The sequence below is a fragment of the Chiloscyllium punctatum genome, chromosome 16 (assembly GCF_047496795.1).
Source record: "Chiloscyllium punctatum isolate Juve2018m chromosome 16, sChiPun1.3, whole genome shotgun sequence".
NCBI lineage: Eukaryota > Metazoa > Chordata > Chondrichthyes > Orectolobiformes > Hemiscylliidae > Chiloscyllium > Chiloscyllium punctatum.
The window spans coordinates 20,681,004-20,705,660 of NC_092754.1; the positions used below are offsets into that span (position 1 = coordinate 20,681,004).

The 24,657-nt window shown below is 43.9% G+C and overlaps 2 protein-coding genes across 3 annotated transcripts in view; one reads left to right on the forward strand and one right to left on the reverse strand.

The window, feature by feature from the left end:
• The window catches only part of LOC140487028 (tumor necrosis factor receptor superfamily member 25-like), a 45,071-nt gene extending 32,146 nt beyond the window's left edge, over positions 1-12,925 (forward strand). The window contains exons 3-10 of the mRNA XM_072586416.1: positions 1,871-1,999; positions 2,289-2,441; positions 5,974-6,055; positions 6,671-6,744; positions 7,164-7,292; positions 11,026-11,069; positions 12,334-12,454; positions 12,610-12,925. Coding sequence (XP_072442517.1) covers positions 1,871-1,999; positions 2,289-2,441; positions 5,974-6,055; positions 6,671-6,744; positions 7,164-7,292; positions 11,026-11,069; positions 12,334-12,454; positions 12,610-12,899 — 1,022 coding nt within the window. The 3' untranslated portion in view covers positions 12,900-12,925. The remainder of the gene's footprint in view (positions 1-1,870; positions 2,000-2,288; positions 2,442-5,973; positions 6,056-6,670; positions 6,745-7,163; positions 7,293-11,025; positions 11,070-12,333; positions 12,455-12,609) is intronic.
• Positions 12,926-20,126: 7,201 nt separating this feature from the next.
• Positions 20,127-24,657, reverse strand: part of LOC140487029 (uncharacterized) — a 34,641-nt gene continuing 30,110 nt past the window's right edge. For both annotated transcript variants that reach the window (XM_072586417.1, XM_072586418.1), the window contains 2 exons: positions 23,689-24,019; positions 20,127-22,779 (listed from right to left, as the gene is read on the reverse strand). In XM_072586417.1, coding sequence (XP_072442518.1) covers positions 22,427-22,779; positions 23,689-24,019 — 684 coding nt within the window. In that variant the 3' untranslated portion in view covers positions 20,127-22,426. The remainder of the gene's footprint in view (positions 22,780-23,688; positions 24,020-24,657) is intronic.

A 24,657-nucleotide genomic window follows, 5' to 3' on the forward strand; every position in this document is an offset into this window, starting at 1 on the left:
TTTGGTATGCACACCCCCAGATCTCTTTTCTCTTGCACCTCATTTAAAATTTGGTATATATTGACCTTTCAATCCATTGCAAAATGAATCACTTAACATTTTAGTGAGCTAAAATTTATTTGCCATGCATCTTCCCATTTCACCGATTTCTGACCTCCAGAGGTTCGCTGTTATGCTCCACACTGTTTATTACATTTACATTTGGATCACACTTTGAAATTATGAACCGTGTGCCCAAATCAAAGGCATCACTACATATCAAAAAGAGGAGTTGTCCTAACACCATCATCTGAGTAATGTCACTCTGCACTTTCCCACTGTCTAAAACCAAATTTTCACCACTTCCCTCTTGCACTTTAATTTTACAAACAGGTATTTTATTTGATGCATTACTCATGCCTTTTGAAAGTTCATGATAATAACATCAACTGAAATATCTTCATTAACCCTGCTACTGCTTCATCATAGATTCAATCAAGTTAGTCAAAGACGAATTGCCTTTAACAACTTCAAGCTGTCTTCAGTTTATGTGTGTTTTATGTTTATGTTTATTTATGTCATTTTTCCAAGAATCAATTAATTTTATCCCAGAATAATGTCTCTAAACATTTTGCCATCATTGACCCTAAGGCAATGGTTTTAAACCAGTGTGCCACACCACACTGTTGTTCTGGGAGATTTGTCCAAGGGTGCCATTAAATTTTGTACAAAGGAAATTAAAATCAATGTAAAACAAACATTGTTTCATCTTAAACAACACTCTATCCAACCAAAATTACAACTCTAAAACTCGTGAAAATTAAGCATCGAATTAAAACCATGTCATCGCTCTTTGATTCTAAAATGTGAACATTCTAAATGTATATGGCTAAACAGCAAAACTGAGATGATGGTTAAAAGGTGGAGTGCTGTGGAATTGTTTGTCGTGTTGAAGTGTGCCATGTTACTGAAATGTTAGGGAAACACTGCTCTAAGGTGACTGGGCTGTAGTTACTAGATTTATCCCTCCGCTATTTTTTGAAATGGCAGAAAACATTGTCATTCCTCCCATTCTTTCACAATATGCCCCTGCCACTCAGCTAAGGAGGATTGTCGTCGAAAAGTGTGGCACTGCAAAAGCACATCAGGTCAGGCAGCATCCGAGGAGAAAGACAGTTGATGTTCCACCCAGGGACATACTCTAACAGTGTACCTCGCTTCCCAGTTACAGGCCAGTTTCAGGCATAAGCCCTTCACCAGGAATATCTGATGAAAGGGTTATGCCTGAAACAGCGAGTCTCCTGCTCCTTGGATGCTGCCTGACTTGCTGTGCTTTTCCAGCACCACACTTTTCGACTAGACTCCCCAGCATCTGCAGTCTTCACTTTCTCCTAAAGAGGATTGTAACACTGTGACCAGATCCTTTGCAATCTCCACTTTGCCTTCACTCTGAATTGGGTAACTTTTATACTTTGATTGATGCTAAGTTTTTTAATACCACTTCTTTCCCTATTTTCACTCTATATACTTTTTGTTCTAACTTCTTCACAGTGACATTCACAGCATTGTAATCTTTAGTGAAGAAAGCCACAAAATATCCATTTATCAGTTTAGGGGTGCGCTCTGCCTCCACACTTAGACCCTCTGTACCCATTTATCCTCAGTACTGATTCCATCTAGATCCCCTCAATACCAATCATAGGGCCACTCCCTGTATCCCTATTAACCTGTGTGTCCCTTCCACATCCATTATACACGCAGATGAATAATTTTATATCCACCTGGGCATGTGGAACAATGCAGGAATTAGACCAGTGTGCCACCTGAGAAGGGCTAATGATTGGTCAATGTTGAGAACAGCCATTCACCGTGTTGAGTTTGATATTTTCAGGTTTCTATGTAACCAGGTCATGTGAAAACAATGGTGAGATGCCAGTTTGCCAGAGGTGCCCAAAGGATACTTATCTCGCTTTTGAGAATTACAACAGCAAGTGTCAGAGCTGTACCCTGTGTGATAAAGGTAAGTGGGTTCCACCTTCTCCAACTGGTTCCTTAACAAACCACTTCCTGCGGCTCACAAAGTGAAAGCTCCCCACACAATGTTTGTACTGGGAATGTCTCAAGTGTCAGCCTACTGTTACACTTTGCAAATATTGAAGTTCAAACCTTTCTGTATCCATTTGTTTACGTCTATATATTTTGCTGATTTTCCACACCTGTCACATTTACTGTGTCTCTCTCCTCTCCTGATCTTTTCCATGTATTGGAATTGGATCCGATGGTTGACTGATGTGTTTCTTTCCCTCCAGAGTTCCAAATTGTTCTTCATAACTGCACCACTGTTAGTAACACAGTGTGTGGCTGCCAACCCCACCAATACAAGCAATGTCACCATGTCAACTGTCTGAGCTTCTACTGTCAGAATTGCACCAAATGCAGCAACAGGCTCATCACTAAAAACTGTGAGTACTGATCATCTTAAGGAGAGGCGGCTAATTTTTGAAGGGATGTGGACAAGTCAGTTTAAGGTGCATCTTATTTTGGTCATTCAAAGCTAACAAGAAGGTGTTATTATGAAGTGGGGTTCATCAGGGAGGTCAGGCTGTTTGGGAGAAGGGATCACTACTGGGAGGTGATGGGATCACTACAGGGAGGTGATGGGATCACTACAGGGAGGAGATGGGATCAGTACAGGGGGGAGATGGGATCAGTACAGGGAGGAGATGGGATCAGTACAGGGGGGAGATGGGATCAGTACGGGGGTAGATGGGATCAGTACAGGGGGTAGATGGGATCAGTACAGGGAGGAGATGGGATCAGTACAGGGGGGAGATGGGATCAGTACAGAGGGGAGATGGGATCAGTACAGGGGGGAGATGGGATCAGTACAGGGAGGAGATGGGATCAGTACAGGGGGGAGATGGGATCAGTACAGGGAGGAGATGGGATCAGAACAGGGGGAGATGGGATCAGTACAGGGGGGAGATGGGATCAGTACGGGGGGAGATGGGATCAGTACAGGGGGAGATGGGATCAGAACAGGGGGAGATGGGATCAGTACAGGGGGGAGATGGGATCAGTACAGGGGGGAGATGGGATCAGAACAGGGGGGAGATGGGATCAGTACAGGGAGGAGATGGGATCAGTACAGGGGGAGATGGGATCAGAACAGGGGGGAGATGGGATCAGTACAGAGAGGAGATGGGATCAGAACAGGGAGGAAATGGGATCAGTACAGGGAGGAGATGGGATCAGAACAGGGGGGAGATGGGATCAGTACAGGGGGGAGATGGGATCAGTACAGGGAGGAAATGGGATCAATCAGTACAGGGAGGAGATGGGATCTGTATATGGGAGGAAAAGGGATCAGTACAGGGGGGAGATGGGATCATTAAGGGGGAGATGAGATCAGTACAGGGAGGAAATGGGATCAGTACAGGGGGGAGATGGAATCAGAACAGGGGGGAGATGGGATCAGTACAGGGAGGAGATGGGAACAGTACAGGGGGGAGATGGGATCGGTCCGGGGGTTATGGGCTTTTTTGTGGGGAGTTCGCTTGGTGAAGAGGTGGGTCAAGTAATTTAGGGAGTGCTTTTAGGAAAGTAAGGAGTGGGTAAATATTTATGTGTGGGGGAGAAGTGGGTTTGTGGGGGAGAGAATCAGGGGTGGGGTGAGGTGAGGATATGGGGGGAGAATTGGGTGTGGGGTGTAGAATGACGGGCAGGTGGTAGAATTGGGGAGTGATTGCGGGGTGATTCAGGGGAGTGTGGTGAGAGGGAGAATGAAGGTAGTGGTTGCTTGGGGGAATATTGGGGGGTGGTAGGGGAGAGAATCAGGGCAGATGCCCTGATAAATGTGATGTGCTGCATTTTGGGAAAGCAAATCTTAGCAGGACTTATACACTTGGGCAGCACAGTGGCTCAGTGGTTAGCACTGCTGTCTCACAGTGCCAAGGACTCGGGTTTGATTCCCATCTCAGGCGACTGTCTGTGTGGAGTTTGCACATTCTCCCCGTGTCTGTGTGGATTTCTTCTGGATGCTCCGGTTTCCTCCCACAATCCAAATGCTGCGCAGATTAGGTGAATTGGCCATGCTAAATTGCCCATAGTGTTAGTGAGGGGTAAATGGAGGGGAATGGGTCTGGGTGTCATTCTTCGGAGGGTTGGTGTGGATTTGTTGGGCCAAAGGGCCTGTTTCCATACTGTAGGGAATCTAATCAAAATGCCTTGACCCTAAATTCTAGATATTGACAATAGGGCCAGTGAAAATTGTTGTTCTTGTTAACTGTATTAAAACCGGTCATAATGCTTGTGCCCCTTATCATCTCTTTAGTTTTCTCAGTCCAGTTTCTCTGGTTATAGAGTCATAGAGAGGTACGCCATGGAAACAGACCCTTCGCTCCAACTCGTCCATGGTGACCAAATTCCCCAACCCAATCTAGTCCCACCTGCCAGCACCCAACCCATATCCCGCCAAACCCTTGCTATTCATACACTCATCCAGATGCCTTTTAAATGTTGCAATTGTACCAGCCTCCACCACTTCCTCTGGCAACTCATACCATATACGTACCACCCTCTGTATGAAAAAGTTGCCCCTTAGGTCTCTTTTATATCTTTCCCATCTCACCCTAAACCTATGCCCTCTGGTTCTGGACTCCCCCACCCCAGGGAAGAGATTTTGTCTATTTATCCTATCCATGCCCCTATGATTTTATAAACCTCTATAAGGTCACCCCTCAGCCTCCGACACTCCAGGGAAAACAGCCCCAGCTTATTCAGCCTCTTATTATATCTCAAATCCTTTAACCCTGGCAACATCCTTGTAAATCTTTCCTGGACCCTTTCAAGTTTCACAACATCTTTCCAATAGGAAGGAGACCAGAATTGCACACAATATTCCAACAGTGGCCTAACTAATGTCCTGTACAGCCACAACATGATCTCCCAACTCCTGTACTCAATACTCTGACCAATAAAGGAAAGCATACCAAACGCCTTCTTCACTATCCTAACTACCCGTGACTCCACTTTCAAGGAGCTATGAACCTGCACTCCAAGGTCTCTTTGTTCAGCAACACTCCCTAGGACCTTATTATTAAGTGTGTATGTCCTGCTAAGATTTGCTTTCCCAAAATGCAGCACCTCACATTTATCTAAATTAAACTCCATCTGCCACTTCTCAGCCCATTGGCTTATCTAATCAAGATCCCATTGTAATCTGAGGTAACCTTCTTTGCTGTCCACTACATCACCAATGTTTCCATGAATCTGTTACCCTCTCCAGGAGACTCTGGCTTCAGTAACGAGTTGGACTCTAATTGGTGCCTGGCAGAGAATAAAGTGGGAAAACAGATAACTTAAGGCAGCTGAACCACTGGAAAATGGAATAGTTGGAAAATGGAGTCAAACTGAGGAAGAACAGAGAGATCAATCATCTCATGCTCTGTCCCCCAACTGAGTCTTTCATTTCTCTGGGCGAGTGTATTTAATATAGATACTCACAGCTGACATCTGGTCCTTTGGGTAGATTTGGGTTGACTTACTCTTCTTGTAATATTAGTCTCTGGAGCTCACTAGTATTAAGTGCTGAAGTTTTAAGAAGAGACACATACTTGAGTAACAACAAGTAGTTCATCATGTTATTGTAAGATAGCAGAATATATTGGCTTTTTATTAGACTATTAACTACATTAACACCAAGTCAAAGACATTGTTATCTCCAAAGAGATAGTTACTAGGTCTGTTCTACATGGCAATAGATTGTAGAATGGACTAATAACAATATATATCTGACTAGCTCCTTCTCAAGGCAGTCATTTATATTTCTGTGGTTGGAGCAATATTAAAGCTGTGAGTTAACCCTTTTCAAGCCAATGGCCATGTACAACATGCATTGTGGTCAGAGGCTCATCAACCTATCATAGTGCTTCGGCTGAATGATTTACTGAACAATAACTCTGAGTTGACTCCCAGTTCCATGTGTCACTTCAGGTTCGAATAATTCCGATACTCACTGTGGAGATTGTCTACCAGGATTTTACAAGCATGGCAACCAGTGCAAAGCCTATACAGAGTGAGTCAGCTTATACTTATTCCATTTGTTTACATTAGTCACCTGCATCCGAAAGCAGAGTCAGAACAAGATGCTAAGACCATATGTGACTACAGGTGGACTGGCTGACACTGACGTTTCACCTTTGGAATTCAGGTTCTAATCCGGCCAGGACATTGGGATTTTTGTTTCCAGTTGCTGCTGGAGGAGAGGGTGCAACAGGAAGTGAAAATCTTGGTCCAAAAGTGATGTCATTGTAATAGAGAAAAGGAGGCTAACTCTGTATCTAACCCATGCTTAACTTGTCCTGGGACAACACAGAGGAAGGCTAACTCTGTATCTAACTCTTGCTTTCATTTGAGGAGCACAGAACCTGTTATTATTTTTGCACCAGCTAGTTTTCAGACGAAGCAGAATTATTGTTTTTTTCTGTAGAATTAAGGAATTGCTTTAATTTCTAGGATCCTCTCTCTGGCCAGGTGGTGTGCGAGGGAGGGAACACTGTAAACCCTGAATTCCAGGAACTGTGATGCCTGCAACCATTGTTCACCCTGCTGCTTCTTCGAGTGATTGTGACTATTTAACTGAATTATTTTTGTGACTATTGCTGACTTCTGTGTCTAATATTTATTTTAGGGTGCCATGTAAGAATGACTCCTCCAGCAATTATTCAAGCTGTACAACTCCAGAACCACCTTTGGAACACACAGGTATCTCTTTCAAGTCCTCAGAACTGCAGTTAGTTACTGACTGTAGAACCTGTGCTCCCAAGGGCCATTGTTACTGACTGTAGCTCTGTGTTGCCAAGGACAATCATTGTATCTCTGTGTTGTTGAGAGCAGTTGTTACTGACTGTAGCCCTGTGTTGTCCTGAGTGATTGATACTGAATGTAGTCCTATGTCCTGCCTTGTTTGGTTGTAACTGACTATAGACTGTATCTTGACAAGGAGATTTATTACTGATATAATCTCTGTGTTGCCAAGGGTAATTATTCCTGAATGTAGTGCATGTGTTGCTATGATGATTGTGAGTTTCCCTAAATGATTGTAACTAACTGTGTCAATGAGAGGGTTTGTTACTGACTGTGGTCTCTATGCCAATTGTTATTGATTGTTCTGTTGTCTCCAGGATCGAGCCTTTTTCTGATTTTGGCGATTGTGGGCTGTCTCTTCATTCTGTTTGCGATGCTTCAGTTTTTGCACCCAAAATTTCGAAGTGAGAGGTGTCCTGACACACCAGAGATTCCAACTATCACAGGTAATCCATGGATTCTCAGTTAGCAAAGTGTTAAACTGCTCTGGGCTTAATGTCCACTCCTGCAGCCCAGGCTTCCCCTAATGCAACAGCAAACTTGCTGCCTCTTACCTCCCCAAGCCATGGGCAGGTCTGGGTTTGTACACCCACCCTCTGCCCCATGCAGGTCCCAGTACAGTACTGTGTGGAACTCACGATCTGACATTACTACAGTAAACAGTGGAGTTATCAGGATGCAGGAGGAGCTATAAGTAGATTTTAAAGAGGTACTAGAAAGGATGACAGTCCTTAACTTGGTAAATCACCCAATCTGGATGGAATGCATGCTAGGTCACAAAGGAAATTAAGAACAGGAGTAGGCCATTCAGCCCCTCAGTCGAGAATATGGTGCTGGAAAAGCACTGCAGGTCATGCAATCCTTCATTTCCTGATGAACGGCTTATGCCTGAAACGTCAATTCTCCTGCTCCTTGGATGCTGCCTGACCTGTTGTGCTTTTCCAGCATCACACTCTTGACTCTGATCTCCAGCATCTACAGTCCTCGCTTCCTCTTCCATTCAGCCCCTCAGTTTGTTCCACCCTTCAGTGAGATCATGGCTGATCTGTGGCCAAACTTGATATACCTGCCTTTGGCCGAAATCCCTTAGTACCTTTGTTTAACAAAAAAATTATTGATCCCAGATTGAAAATGAAGAACTGATCCAGCATTCATTTCCACTCCTTGTGGAAAAGTGTTCAAGCATCTACCACCCGCAAGGTACAGAAACGTTTCCAAACATCTCTCCTGAACAATCTGGCTGTAATTCTCAGACTACACCCCTACTTCTCGAATGCCCAGCCAGTGGATATAGTTCACCTTTATCTGTTAATATTTTGAAGATTTCAATCAGATCATTCCTTAACCTTCTAAATTCAAGGTTGCTGGGAAACTAAGCGTACAAATTACAGATGTGTTGGTCATGATCTTCCAATTGTTTTTCGATAAAGGTGGTGCCAGAGGGCTGAAGTATAATGATTGTTATAGCCCTGTTTCAAAAAGGGACAAACCATAACACTAGGCATTAGAACCTGGTCCATTTAACATTGTTGATGTTGGGGAAGCTTTTAAAACAATAAATTGGAATAAAACTTCCACTGGACTAATAAAGGAGAGTTGGCATGGGTTTATTAGGAGCAAATTGTGTTTGAATAATGCAATTGTTATTGATAAATTAAAAGAGTTTGTAGAAGAGGGCAGTGCAGTTGATGTGGTTCCGTGGATTTTCAAAAGACATCTGATAAAACCCCACGAGAGTATTTATTGAGACAAAGGGCAGGACATGTACACAAAATAAGCTGAGGGACTGAAAATACAGAGTTCAGGTCGATGGCTGTTTATCAGATTGGAGGGAAGTACGTAGAAAGGTTCAACACAAAGACAGTTGTCATTTCTTTGCAATGTGTTTTAATGATTTTAATTTGGGGATAAAGGATGCAATTTCAAAACTTGGAGTTAACATGATTCTTGCAAATATAGTAAATAGGGAGGAAGATAACAATTGACTTCAAGAGGTCATAATTGCTAGAATTGTCAGACATTTGACAAATTAAATTCAATGCAGAAGTAACCATGGTGCCTTTTGCTTGGCATAAGGAGACAATACCTGGTAAGTGGTAAAACCTCAATGGGGTGTAGGAAGAGAGCAAGTTAGAGGTGTTTACATGTTTAAAAGTGATCTAACAAGCTAACAAACCCTTAGTAAAACATGGTGGCTTCCATGTAGGCTTATGCAAGGAGCAGCAGCCTCCTACAATGCAGCCCCCTGGTGGCAATGGCTGATATCCTCCCCACACCCCTCCCACCGGTAATGACACCATATGTTCTTAACAACCTTTTGGTGGAAGGTTACCTGACTGGAATTGGCACCCACTAATCCTGCTTGTGCTCCCACTGGTCCTATGTCTTTACATCCTGTTCTTCCAGGTTGTATACCAGTAGTGGCCACCCCTTTAGTGGCACAACTGTGCTACCAACCTTCCTATTGGCTGGGAGCTCCTCAGGGTGCATGACCATCCATTAAAAGGTAACAGCCCTGTCAGCAATCGGGTAGTTCCCTGTAAAATAGCACTGGGTCCCAAAGATGGTTGAGGTGGAGATCCTCCCAGTTTTCTGGCCCAATATTGGGTTTCTACCATGTGAATAAAATTCACCCCTCCCTATCTCGGAGAATGACATTTTGATCAGCTGCTGATGTCAGATTAACCTGATTGGAAGAAGCAAACAAAAATGTTCTGCCATTTCACATCTTTCCACTTGTTTAATCCAAATGTACTTCCGATATAAAGGAAAACATTGAGGGAGGAGATGGAGAGCTTCTTTGAAGTAGTATTTGTGTATGACACTCAAAACAGCTTCCAAAAAAGATTCCACCAATATGACTGAATCCTTTATTCTTTTGATCTGAGAGAGATATGACCTGCTCAAAAAGGCAATATATTCATGAACAGTGATGTGGTTTCAAATATTGCTGTTAATTGTAAAGTTTGTGGATTCAAGACCCACCCAGGATTAAGCACATTATTTTTATTTCTATTTCTAATCCATTGATGGGTTATGGGCATTGCTGGCTGCACTAACATTTATTGCACATCCCACTTGCTGAGAGGGTAATTAAGAATTGACCACATTGTTAGGGGTCAGGAGTAATATTTTCTTCCCTAAAGGGCACTGGTGAACCAGATTGGTTTTCACAATTGCATGGCCAGCTTTATATTTCAGAATGTTTTAATTGAATTCACATTGCATCATCTGCCATGGTGGATTCAAACCCACATTTTGAGAACATTAGGCTGAGGTTCAGCTTTACTAGTTCAGTGACATTACCACCAGACTATCAATCCCATTAAATCCAGACAGCTGCCTTCTCAGAGCCGCTATCCTTTAGGTGAGACATTAAAATGAGGCCTTGTGCTGACCTGGATATTAATGATCCCAGGGCACTGTTACAAGACATGGAGAGTTTTCATTGGTGTTCAGAGCCAGCCCTCTTCCCAGCATCACCTAATAATGGAGTAATTGGTCATTTATTTTATTGTGGGATTTGTTGTGTGCAAAATGACTCTCATGGAATGATAATCTTTGAGTTGACTACACTTTATTTGATGTTATAGACTACTGTTTACTAATTACAGGTTGATGCATCACTATTGGCTCAGACACAAGTCAGGAAACATTTGGTCCCGCAACTCCATCGAGTGATTCTAAGTCAGCCCTGCATCAATGCAGCAACACCCCAGTGATGCACAGCAGCAAACATAGGAAATGTCCAATAGGGCCTCAGTTTAATGTCTCGTCCAATAGGCAGCACCTCTGACAGTGCAGCACTCCCTAAGTACTGCACTGAAATGCCTGGCTTGATTTGTGTGCTCAAGTCCTGGAGTGGGACTTGAATCTGGAAACTTGTGACTGTGAGGCATGAATGCTCCCAGCTAATCCAGGCTAATATCTGATGGTGAAATCTGTAAACGTTACTCCAAGGTTCAGATTTTTCAAAAGAAAACAATCACTTGTGGCGTGTGGCCATTTGATTACCAAACGTAGTGCAAATGTTAGTGGGCAGTGGGAAAAGGACACTATGTCATAGATAACAAGCACTGGGTAACATGCAACAGATAACAGATAGCTGCCAATGAGAGTGAGAAAACAGGGAATCAAACTGTTCACAAGGGATTCTTAGTCATGGTATCTGTGTTTCAGTTTCTGAAGAAGACAAGACGATAAAGAACGAAGACAAGAATATTGTGAGTAATGAGTTTTGTCAGGTTGGTCACATGCCTGATGTTGATGAGATGAAGAGCACTGCCCATTCCCTCTGGCCCAGGATCCCCAACGTAGGGCTATGGTCCAGGATCACAGAATTGTTGGAATAAAGAATTCCTAGAGTGTGGAAACAGGCCCTTCAGCCCAACAAGTCCACACCGACCCTCGAAGAGTATCCCACCCAGACCCATTCCCCTATCCTACTACTCTACATTTACCCCTTACTAATGCACCTAATGTACACACCCCTGAACACTACAGTCCAGAAGGAGGCCATTCAACCCATCATGTCTGTACCAGTTCTCTGAGTATGTTAATTTAATAAAATCTCATGTGGCATTGTGAGCTAAAATATTAGGGTAGCAAGATCTGAGACAGTAATAGTTACAAACTTACAACAGTACACACTGAGATGATCACAACAATTTTGCCCCCCCCCCCACACACTCAAAATGGGTTCGGGGGAGAATATTTGGGAAGCAGTGCTCCAGCTTGAGGTTATGTCTCTTCCAACTTCCTCACATTACATTCAGTGGCTGAGTAATACCACACCAAGTCTGCCAGTTAGATCTGATGCACACATGGGAGAGACTATAAGATAAGTGTGACCATGCAGTTGAGACTGACATAGCACAATGACTAACCCTCCTTCAACACACAGACAGGACAAATTGGTCCATTTAGTAAATACCCTCCAAAATATCCACCTTGTTCTTCGCTGTCTGTTGGACTTGTCTCCTCACAGTCTGTCCCTGTCCAACAGGGTATAGAATCATAGAGATGTATAGCATAGAGATAGACCTTTGGTCCAACTCATCCATGCCTACCAGAAATCCTAAACTAATCTAGTGTCATTTGCCAGCACTTGGCACAGATTCCTCTTCCTGCTCATATACCCATCCAGATTCCTTTTAAATGTTGTAATTGTACCAGCCTCCACCACTTCCTCCGGCTGCTCGTTCCATACACGCACCACCCTCTGCGTGAAAAGGTTGCCCCTTAGGTCCCTTTTAAATCTTTCCCCTCTCATCCTAATCCTATGCCTTCTCGTTATGGGCTCCCCCAACCTTGGGGAAATGACCCTGTCTATTTATCCTACCATGCCCCTCATGATTTTATAAAAACCTCTATCAGGTCACTCCTCTCAGCCATGACAGAAACACATCGTAATTGCTGAGCAGGTCACTGGCCTTTGGGCTCTGGTTCAGCTCTCACTCATTTCTTGTTTCCTTCTCCATCCTGCAGGCCTTTCAGATTCCGGATGGGAAATCTGACATCATTGTCGATGTCATGACCCAACCACTGGCAAACTGCAACATCTACGGGACCAGTCCTCAGACAACACCGGTTCAACCTGAGACACAAGGTGAGGGCTTCTCTACAAGATGTTGTACCTGCATTTGATGGCAGCTTGTACTGTGCCTTGAACCCATGCTGTGCCAGCACTTGGGAATAGTGGCGAGAGATAGGTGGTGTGGTACTGGAGGTGGGTAGTGTTTGACTGACTCTCTCTTATCCCAGCAGCTCTGACCCTAGATGGAAAGACTTTGTACGAGATCATCAATGTGGTGCCAGTGCGGAGGTGGAAAGAGTTGATGCGGTTGTTAGAGCTGAGGGACTGTGATATCGAGCGGATCGAGATGGATGTTGCTCAGTCCCGTGACCAGCAATATGAAATGCTACGGCAATGGAGCCAGCAACAGATGGCCTCAATGGAGTCGGTGTACCAGGCCTTAGAGAGCATGAACCTCTCCGGGGTGGTGGAGGAACTTCAGACCAAACTGCTCCACAAAACTAACTCACCACGTTAAGCGTCACACACCCAAAACTCAGGACAGCAGAGGCTTGGATTTACAAATGCATCACAGCCGGTTTCTAGGTCTGTCTCGAAGCCGAGCATTATCAGAGCTGGCTAACTACTGGGGCAGTGCCTTAGCACCTTCAGCATTGTCATCTGATTTTACAAGATCCAAGGAGCCCCCAAAGTCCCCTTGGATCTCTGGGGCAGGCAGGCACTGAGTTCAAGCAGCCTCTGTTACTGACCTCTGTCAGCTTCTTCCATAGAGGGACGTCCAACTACAGCACAGGCCTTGAGAATCGAGCAGTATTGGGAGGTTGTTCCCTTTGGGGCTGGGGGACAGATCCGTTTTGGAGGCCTATTTATCAACTTTCTACTTTTGACCCTGTCCTTGAAGCTGGAATGTCATGTGGACAGGTCATTGGGTGACAGGGAAAAATGATGGGGTGAGGGTCAGGGTGTTGTGAGACAAGAAAGTGAACAATTTGATGTACAACGTATCAGAATTATTTTGTACATAAATCTGTGTTATTAAATATGTTTATAATCATGAAGCAAGTTCCAAATCCAATTAACTCCCACAGGAGCTCATTACATTAAATATTCCAGCCTCAAGTGGTCAGTGAGGAACTGGGGAACTCTGGTTATTACTTAATACAACACTTGCCCTTCACAACCTCATGATGTTGCTAAGTGCCATGCGGCCAATCAACTATTTCTTTGAATTGTTATAACGTAGGAAACCTGCCACCCAACTTACACAATTCAGAGCCTACAAATTCTGGACAATTTCTTCGAGGCAGTCCATGAATAAATATTGACAAGGATGTGACAAGAAATGTCCCTGCATTTCTGAGAAAAACACTCATGGCAGCTTTGACCGTGACCCAGGAAGGTAGGCAGGCAGGATATCAGTCCAACATTGCATGTCCCTTGGCCCTGGGTGGCCCTTATCTGCTCATTTCTGATGTCACAATCAGCCCATAACATTCTGACTCAAGAGCTGTTATAAACTGGACCAGAGCTGCCACCTGCTTGCAATGTTCAGAATTACACATTATTGGGTGATGGTAAATATTAATGAAAAACTGATGCTGTCGGAGATATATACTACTAGATAGGTCTCACTACAAGGAGGTATATGGTACTATGTCCCAGTCCTGCACCTGGGGTTTTTGATTTTAATTTATCCTTTTATTCCTTGGTGCCCTGCCACACGATGTGAGTGTCTGAGGCAATGGTGCAACATCGGAGCACAAATTCCTCCTTGTACTTTGTGCCCTCTTGTGGTAAGATCTTTTTACAATATATGTTAATGATATAGAAGACTTTTTACAATATATGTTAATGTTAATGATATAGAAGATGGTATTCGTAATAACATTAGCAAATTTGCTGATGATACTAAGCTGGATGGCAGGGTGAAATATGATGAGGATGTTAGGAGATTACAGGGTGACCTGGACAAGTTAGGTGAGTGGTCAGATGCATGGCAGATGCAGTTTAATGTGGGTAAATGTATGGTTATCCACTTTGGTGGCAAGAACAGGAAGGCAGATTACTACCTAAATGGAATCAATTTAGGTAAAGGGGCAGTACAAAGAGATCTGGGTGTTCTTATACACTAGTCAATGAAGGTAAGCATGCAGGTACAGCAGGTAGTGAAGAAGGCTAATAGCATGCTGGCCTTTATGACAAGAAGGATTGAGTATAGAAGCAAAGAGGTTCTTCTGCAGCTGTACAGGGCTCTGCTGAGACCACACCTGGAGTACTGTGTACAGTTCTGGTCTCCAAATTTGAGGAAAGACATTCTGGCTATTGAGGGTGTGCAGCGTAGGTTTACGAGGTCAATTCCTGGAATGGCAGGATTACCTTACACTGAAAGACTGGAGTGACTGGGCTTAGAAGTTTAGAAGACTGAGAGGGGATCTGATTGAGACATATAAGATTATTAAAGGATTGGACACTCTGGAGGCAGGAAACATGTTTCCGCTGATGGGTGAGTGCCAAACCAGAGGACACAGCTTAAAAATACGGGGTAGACCATTTAGGACAGAGATGAGGAGAAACTTCTTCACCCAGAGAATGGTGGCTGTGTGGAATGCTCTGCCCCAGAGGGCAGTGGAGGCCCAGTCTCTGGATTCATTTAAGAAAGAGTTGGATAGAGCTCTCAAGGATTGTGGAATCAAGGGTTATGGAGATAAGGCAGGAACAGGATACTGATTAAGGATGATCAGCCATGATCATATTGAATGGTGGTGCAGGCTCAAAGGGCAGAATGGCCTACTCCTGCACCTATTGTCTATTGTCTAAGATTGTGAATATACCAGTCACTTGACCACAGATATTTCAAAGGCAAGCAAACTGAGAATGATTGAGTCAAGGACAGAAACAAGGCCATTCAGCCCATCATATTATGGCAATTTTGAAAGAGCTTTCCAATTTAGTTCAAGTTATTTCCAGTAGAACATAGAACAATACAACGCAGACAGGCCTTTCAGCCTTCGATGTTGCGCCGACCTGTGAGCTATTCTCAGCTCGTCCCCCTACACTATCCCATCATCATCCAAGATGGTAATGTGGTACATGAATCCTTTTCAAATGCATGTGCAAAGTTGCTATACAATGTGATTCCATTAGACTTGTAGGTTGACGGTTGTTATGGTCTGGAACATGTTCTTTAATTTCCCACCACATCCTCCCCTCAGCCTTTTTAAAAGTAGTAACTGTTAAATAAAAGAACACCACAGGCAGTTTGCTGTTTACTGTCTGCAGTGTGATCATGTTTTCGGTGGGATTGATTGAGGGAGAAATATTGATCAGGAAAACATGGAGAACTCACCTGCTTTTTAAATAGTGTCATGACATTTTGCACATTATTTGAACAGGCAGCTAGTTTCAGTTTACTGCCTGACCTGGAACAGTAACTTCAAAACTCTCAATGGTGCTAGGGTGAGAGTGAAGCATCTTCACTGCCCCAAATCCACATGATTTAGATGTAGCTGTTCATTGCAGACATGAATTCAGGCATCGACTGCCAAGTATAGCTGTATTACCACAAGCATTATCTGAAATTATTGTTCAGACCTTTATTATTTTTCTCAATTTTGGTTGGAAATGCGAGCTGTGACTTTTAGACTGTGGACAGCAGCTTGTTTTAAAAATAAGAACAAACTGTTATTTGTTACAGGACCTGATCTGAATTGTAGCTTGATTATTGTTCAAAGAATGCGTAGGTATTTTGGGGTTAAGGATATACATTATACTTATAGACGTTTTGATATTAAAAGGGATCATTGCAAGGGGGCTAGTGCTGACCAGACTAACAAAGAGAATGCTGGGAAAAGGAAAAACAAAGAGAAACTAAAGGTTGAACTGGTTTAAACTGTGTTTTTAGTCAAATGGGATGTGGCTATGAAAACTGTTGAAAGGCATTTTGGTTGTTCTCCAGTCATCTTTAGGTTATCAATTTATTGGCAGTTCAGAGAATAGAAGTCCAGTTATAAGAAACAAGTGAATATTCTTCAAAATCTGCTATTTGCATTGACCAGTGTCCCCAAAAATCCAGCAGATATAATCCCATGTGCCTGTGATACGACTTATCTTTGAAACTGCTCAAAGGAACTGGCCAGTTACATTTTTAATTTATCCCTTAACCGTGTCCCTCTCTCTGCCTGCCTAAGTGTTCAAAGAAGATTAGATTTAAAGCATAGATATTAATTAGATTAACCATTTACTTCATTGTTTAATGTTGCTCTGCTATTTACAGTGTTAATGATAAATTGTTAGTTTTGTTTAAAGTATAAATTTGGAGTGTGATATTTGTTACCTGTAAAGTCTGTTAAGGAACCATTGGGGCAATTTTGAGGGTGATTGAATGTTTTAATTTTACTGTTGCAAATACAGGGATAGGGACACTGATTTTCTTTGGCTTGTTGTCCCTGTGTCACTACTTTCTTTCAGGTGCATTCTGGAATGCAGAGTTAGCTCTGGTCTTCTCTTCACTACACACTTCATCTGAAATCTCGCTGCTTGCATCCTCCACACCAAGATATGCAAGTGGTTCATGCCGTTAAGAATGAGACCATCTATTCCGCTGCCTATTCTGCATTCCTCATTTCTCCAAGCCTCCTCACTCTCCCTAATCCCAGAATTTCTACACATTCCCAGTATCTTTCCTAACTTCCCTCATTCTCTCTCGAAGCACATCTTATCCATGGCAAAAAAAAAAATCGCCTGTCCCCTCAACCTTATTTCTCCAAACTGCTAAGTACTCATCTTTCCTACCTGACATATTGATTTATCCATCATTCTCTGATATATTTGTTTCACCTTGGTATCGGCTTTAAGTTGGGAGGTCACGTTGAGGTTGCACAGGCCTCTTCTGGACGATCGTGTGTAGTCCTGGTCACCCTGTTATGGGGAGGATTCAGAAAGGACTTACCAGGTTGTTGCCAAGAAAGGAGAGTTTGAGACATAAAAATAGACTGAATAGGCTGGGACTTTTTCACTGGAGTGTTGGAGGTTGAGGGTAACCTTACAGAGGTTTATAAAATCATGAGGAGCGTGGATAAGATGAGTGATAAGGGTCCTTTCCCTGGGATGGGCGAGTTCAAAACCAGGGGGCATATTTTTAAGATGAGAAGAGAAAGATTTAAGAAAAGACATGAGGGGGGCATTTTCTTTTTATACAGAGTGAATTGTGTATGGAATGAACTGCCAGGGAAAGTGGTGGATGCAAATATAGTTACAATGTTTAAAAGACATTTGGATAAGTTCATGAATAGGAAAGATCTGGAGGGATATGGGCCAAGTGCAGGCAGGTGGGACTAGTTTAGTTTGGGAACATGGTCGGTTGGGCCGAAGGGTCTGTTTCCATGCTGTATGATTCCATGACAAAACTCTATGCTATCTCTACTCCCTCCTCCACAAAAATATTCTTGGCCTGGCTGTTTATGCACAGAAACCACCTACAGTTACATTTTCCTCTCTTTCTCCTAAGTCATTCCCATTTTTCCTGGCATTCTGGGTCAAAACAACAACAATTTTGTTTCTACCTTCCCCTCGTATCAATGTCACATGATATACTGGGGTTTATGGTAAGCTGCTTTTCTTTGTCTGCAGCCTTTGACATGGTGCCTCCACTATTGTCCTCTGAGGCTCCACTTCATTCGTGTGCAGTGCCAATTTCCTAGTTCCTATCTGATTTGTTACCAAAGCACCGTCCAAAGAGGTGGATCAGATTTGAAACATCAACCGTTTTTCTCTCTCTACAAATGCTGTCAGACCTGCTGAATTTCTCCAGCACTTTGGTTTTCCTGATTTCAGATCTCCAGAACCTGCAATATTTTGCGGTTATCACCTGGAATGCTTTACTGTGGTCACGCCATTTTCTTTGGAATGCGCCAAGCAGCTGTCCTGGCCTCTTCCCTTGTTGACACCTACCTGCAGCTCCTCAGCAACACTGTCTAGGATTTAAACTGTGTGGCTGATGCCACTCATCCAATCAGATCAACGTTCAGTCTAGGATCAGCCGGAATTTCTTCCAGCAAAACATTGGGAAAATTGAAGCCATTGTCCTCAGGAGTGTCTCAATGATCTGCCCTTCCTCCTTCCAACAATCAGATCATGGAATTGACACAACCATTTCAAAACAGGGAGAGTCCAACCCTCTGCCCTTGATATTGAATGGCTTCATCATCCCTGAATTTCCAGATTAGCGGTATCCAGGCGGTTAGGCCATTTTTGGAATATTGCATGCAATGCTAAGTTCCCTCCTAGCGGAAGGATGTTGTGAAACCTGAAAGGGTTCAGAAAAGATTTACAAGGATGTTGTCAGGATTGGAGGGTTTGAGCCACAGGGAGAGGCTAGGGCTGTTTTCCCTGGAGCATCAGAGGCTGAGGGATGACCTTAAAGAAGTCTATAAAATCATGAGGGACGTGGATTGGGTGAATAGACAAGATTTTTATGTATTATTTACTTATCCATGCTATTTAACTATGTGATCTGCCTGTATAGCTCGCAAGACAAAGCTTTTCACTGTGCCTCAGTACACATGACAATAAATTCAATTCAATTCTTTTCCCTAGGGTGGGGATGTCCAGAACTAGATGGCCTAGGTTTAGGGTGAGAGGGGAAAGATTTAAAAGGAACCTAAGGGGCAACTAAGCAGAGGGTGGTGCATGTATGGAACGAGCTGCCAGAGGAAGTGAAGGAGGCTGATACAATAACAACATTTAAAGGCACCTGGATGGGCATTTGAATAGGAAGGGTTTAGAGGGATATAGGCCAAGTGCTGGCAAATGGGACTAGATTGGGTTGGGATGTCTGGTCGGCATGGACGGGTTGGACCAAAGGGTCTGTTTCTGTGCTGTACATCCCTGTGACTCTATGACTGGAAACTGAACCATAATCACCATTACTACAAGGACAGGTCAAAGGGGAGTCACTCCTCCCAAAGCCTGGACCATCTACAAGGCTCGAGTCTGGTGTGTGATGGAATACCTTCCCCCTGCCTGGATGTGTACAGCTCCAGCAATACTCAAGAGGCTTCACACTATCCAAGATAATGCTTGACTGGCACTCCATCCACCACCTTCATCATTCACTCTCCTCAGTGGGAGGACTGTGTATCATTTATAAAATACACTGCAGCAACTCAGCCAGGCTACTTCAACAGCAAATTCCAAACTAGTGACCTCTACTGCCAGAAAGGGTAGCAGATACACAGGGACACCACCATCCTCACTTGGAACTGTTATCATTGTGTCCCTGCATTGTCACTGGATCAAAGCCCTGGAACTCCCTTTTCAACAGCACTATGGGCATCCCTGCAGCAGTTGAAAACTGCAGCTCACCACCTCCACAGCAATTGGAGATGAGCAAGAATTGCTGGCCTAGACAGCAGCTCCCTACATCCCATGAATATGTAAGATGAGACTTCCATCATATTCACTCAGTAACCCTCTTGAAATGGCTGGTACAGAATGGGATGAAAGGAATCTCACGTATAAGCAACAACAGCTCAGTCTCACACAGCAAGGTAGCTTCACAGAACTGGATTCATCAAATTGTCCAGGAGCGATGAGGAAGATGCTGTCATGGCTAATATCATCAAAATACATTGGGATCATTACCACAGTTCAACATGCTGAATGGACCTCAATTTAAAGTTCGAAACTTGACAGATGAAAGGGAGAACTTTGGATAATTCTTTGCTCACCTTTGTTTTACATCAAATACAAGAAAAATATAAAAATATTTATTATTAGTGCTTTGATACAAAAAAAAACAATTGCATCAGTAACACTCTCCCTTAAACTGCATCCAACTCATTACAAGCTGATGAAAACAAATGATAATATTCACACAAATGGAGAGAAAAGGAAGGGAGCAGAGAGGCAAGAAAACACAAGAGAGGAGGAGGGAAAGAGAGAGTCACAGAGACGTACAGCACGGAAACAGACCCTTCGTCCAACCCATCCATGCCGACCAGATATCCCAACTCAATCTAGTCCCACTTGCCAGCACCTGGCCCATATCCCTCCAAACCCTTCCTATTCATATACCAATCCAAATGCCTTTTAAAATGTTGCAATTGTACCAGCCTCTACCACTTCCTCTGGCAGCTCATTCCATACATGTACCACCCTCTGCGTGAGAAAGTTGCCCCTTAGGTGCCTTTTATATCTTTTCCCTATCACCCTAAACCTATGCCCTCCCCGACCCCAGGGAAAAGACTTTGTCTATTTATCCTATCCATGCCCCTCATGATTTTGTAAATCTCTATAAGGTCATCCGCCAGCCTTCGACGCTCCAGGGAAAACAGCCCTAACCTATTCAGCCTCTCTCTATAGCTCAAATCCTCCAACCCTGGCAACATCCTTGTAAATCTTTTCGGAACCCTTTCAAGTTTCACAACATCTTTCCGATAGGAAGGAGACCAGAATTGCACGCAATATTCCAACAGTGTCTAACCAATGTCCTGTACAGCCGCAACATGCCCTCTCAACTCCTGTACTCAATACTCTGACCAATAAAGGGAAGCATACCAAACGCCTTCTTCACTATCCTATCTACCTGAGACTCCACTTTCAAGGAGTTATGAACCTGTACTCCAAGGTCTCTTTGTTCAGCAACACTCTCTAGGACCTTACCATTAAGTGTATAATTCCTGCTTAGATTTGCTTTCCCAAAATGTAGCACCTCAGATTTATCTAAATCAAACTCCATCTGCCACTTCTCGGCCCATTGGCCCATCTGATCAAGATCAGGAATCGAAAAAGGAGAGGAGAGGGCAGGATGGAGCAGAGAGGAAGGGTAGGGGGAGAGAGGGGGGTCGGGGCAAGAGAGAGAGGAGGGGACAGAGGACCAGATGGGGACCATGAAATGGAAAATGAAAGGATGGTTTAATTTTATACAATCAGCTGAATCCAGAGAATATAGAAAACCATCCTAATCTGCATTTAACGTACACTCATTTATATTACCTGTTTACAATCCAGTGTATTCTTGGTTGCCAGTGTAAAAACTCATAGGGTGCAATTTGATGACAAACAATACAGATAGGAACTCAGACTAATGCCCATGTTAACAGAAAGTGGTGCAGATCCAGACTAATATTATAGTGTGTCTCAAACTCTGGAGTGGGTTCAGTTTCCTACTCAACATTCAACCCATGGAACAGAGTTCTGCTGAGACTGAACAGAGTTGTTAAGTTACATTAAAAGAACTGGGACTCTACACTTCAAGACAAGTAACATCTAAGAAGTGATCTCACTTAGCTTTATAGAATAGTAAAATGAATTGACTAGGTGTGAGGAAATGGTTCTTCTCCCACAGAACAGTCCAACTCTGGAACAGACTGAAGGCTGAATCACTTCAAGTGAGAGATGGAGGCTTTTTTTTTCTACATGGATCCTGCAGGAAATTCAGGGTGATTTCCCAGACTAGTAATTATATTTCCAAAGGGGCAGTCAGACAGCAATTTCTCAATCATTTACCCAGTTGATTTTTTTTTTACATTTTTGGCCTTTTCCATCATCAGAAGTTTTAGGCGTGAACTGGCAAAGCATAAGGCATCACATTCATGTGGGGCTGGCTGGATAGCTTGGATCCTCTTTACGAAGGCAGAGTTTGCACAGGTCTGACCAGCAGACGTGTCCGTTTCTGCCAGTTTCAGCAATGGCCGTTGGGTCATCCTAGCAGAGCCGTTATTCAGCAAGGTCAGCCCAGGATCACCCAATCAGCTCAGGAGTTGAAGAAATATGTCACTTGTCCTGATTCCTCACTCTGAGGAACTAAGCTCACACTGTCAGTGATTGGGGTGGCGTGGGAGGGGTGAACTTTCAACTCATGTTTCTCAGGATAGTTTGACGCTGCTCCAGCCCCACATCATAACCTGGGCCATGTTCATCCTAACAAGCTTTAAATCAGTAACCAATAGCTGGTGAGCAAAGACCTTAGTCACAGGTCCTCAAAGGCTCAAGCTATCTTAAATACAAGGACATAGATATTTCCATAATGACTCCATTCCTCGATCAGTACATTTTTCCAGAAGTATCCTGTATTGGAAGCTGCAAGTCCTTCACATCCTCCAGTCGTTGTACTGAGTTGCATGTTTGCCAGTGACCTTCACTCTCAGCTTCCACTGGAACACCAGCCTCTTTCCAATTCTCCGACTCGGAGTCCTTGTGTTCCTCCTGGATTGGAAACCCTTCATCCACCTCAGTTCCTTCTTCCTCTGCTGGAGCAGGATAATCTTCCTCAGGAGAGAGCGGTCTGGAGGCCCCGTCTCCTGGACGATGGCAGCAGTTAACGTAACACTTGCCGGTATTTATTGTAACACTCACTGTGGGGTTCCCGCTGAATTCCATCACTGGGGATGGAGCTCCTGCATAAACGTAAGAATCAGTTACTTTTGACAACACTCCTCCCTCTGATTTCCTGACTAGGACAGCACGGGAGCCATGGGAAGGTGCCTATCCCAGAGTGGGGCCAGGATGGGGATAAGGGAAACTGCTCCTTCCTACTGAAGACACTGAGTCAGAATGCTAACTCTCTGGGGTACAAGTTCCCTCTAGCAGCACACACAAAATCTATTTTCGCAAGTGACACACACACACACACACACACACACACACACACACACACAATGATTCTCAAGCCATTCCCTTCCTCATGTGAGTGACTATTTGGGAACTGAACACAGCATCTGCTTTTGATGCGTTAAACACGCCTATCTTTGACCTTCTGAGGTGCTGTTAAATCTTCAGCCCAGTGGGGAAAGAGCCTGTGCCCAGTGACCTGAGGACAATGGGAGTGTAACGGTATCGAGCAAGCTCCTGCCTTAAGGTTGCCCCAAGCTCTAGCCCTGTGCGAGTTAGCCCCCTTAGGCCCAGGGGAAATGATGGTCTCATGGTAACCTCACTGGCCTACTCCTCCACACGCCCACATTACTGCTCAGGGGAGACGGGATCAACTCACAATTAGTTAATAAAATGCAGAACTGAAACATTACTTGAAATTCACCGTTACTGAGAGTAATGTTGTAAAAACCCATTTGATTCAGTGAGGTACTTTAGGGATGAAACTCTGCCATCCTTAACGGGTCTGGCCTGCATGTGACTCCAGACTTTCAGCAGTGTGGTCCACTGTTAAATGCCCTCTGAAACAGTCCAGAAGACCACTCTGTTCAGTGGCACTTACGGACAGGGAACAAATGCTAGCCTTGCCAAGCAATGCCCTCATCCCCTCAATGAAAAGACAGTAATTTATTTTTCGAAAAAAAGAGTTGTCCTACCTGAACTGGGCCGGGATTCTCTGCTGATGTATCCCTGATCTTCCTGGGAATCAATTCGTGAATAATTGTTCAAATGGGCAAGAGCAAGGTGGTTCTGAGGGCGCTCCTCCTCCTTTGAGCAGTATCCTGGGCCAGGTTTCCTTTGCACACCCCCTGACCCACTGCTGCTGCTGGATCTGGAGAGTGAGCAGGAATGCTCTGTCCGAGCCACAGTTCCTGTTGGACATTCCTTCTGCTCAAGCGTCCCATTCTGAGCTTTCACTGCTTCCAGCTCAGTCTCATTTATACCAATTAAACAAGCCATCTCCACTGAATCAGCGTTCTTCGTGGGCTGTCAAGGAAAATAATTCAAATGTTTTTTTTTAAAAAAATCAAGGATCAAAAAAAAAGAGAAAGAGTCAACAGTTTGTCTATAAACTGACTGTCACACAGTCATGTGGGAGAATAGGTCATTTGTTGCCCATTGTTACTGTTTTATTTAGTTTTCATTTGTTCTGTGAGTGGCAAGGTACCCCAGTGGTTAGTACTGTTGCTTCACAGACTAGGGACCCAGGTTTGATTCCACCCTTAGACAACCATATGGAGTTTGCACATTCTCCCAGTGTCTGTGTGGGTTTCCTCTGGGTAATCTGGTTTCCTCCCACAGTCCAAAGATGTGTAGGTTAGATGGATTGGCCATAGGAAATGTAGGGTTAGAAGGATAGGTTGGGGGTTGGTCTGGGTGAAATGCTCTTCGGAGGGTCAATGCAGACTCAATGCGTCAAATGGCCTGTATCTGCACAGTGGGGATTCTATGGTACATGCTCACGCAATTTCCACCTTCTACCTCATTTGTAGGGCTTGGCTTGCAGTCCAGCTATTCCCCAGTGTTTGGCCTGCAGTGTGTACAGCTTGCAGGGTCAACAATGCTCTGACCTTCTGAACCCTGATCCTGTACTAATGTCATTAAGACGGAGTGTGGTCTCCAGT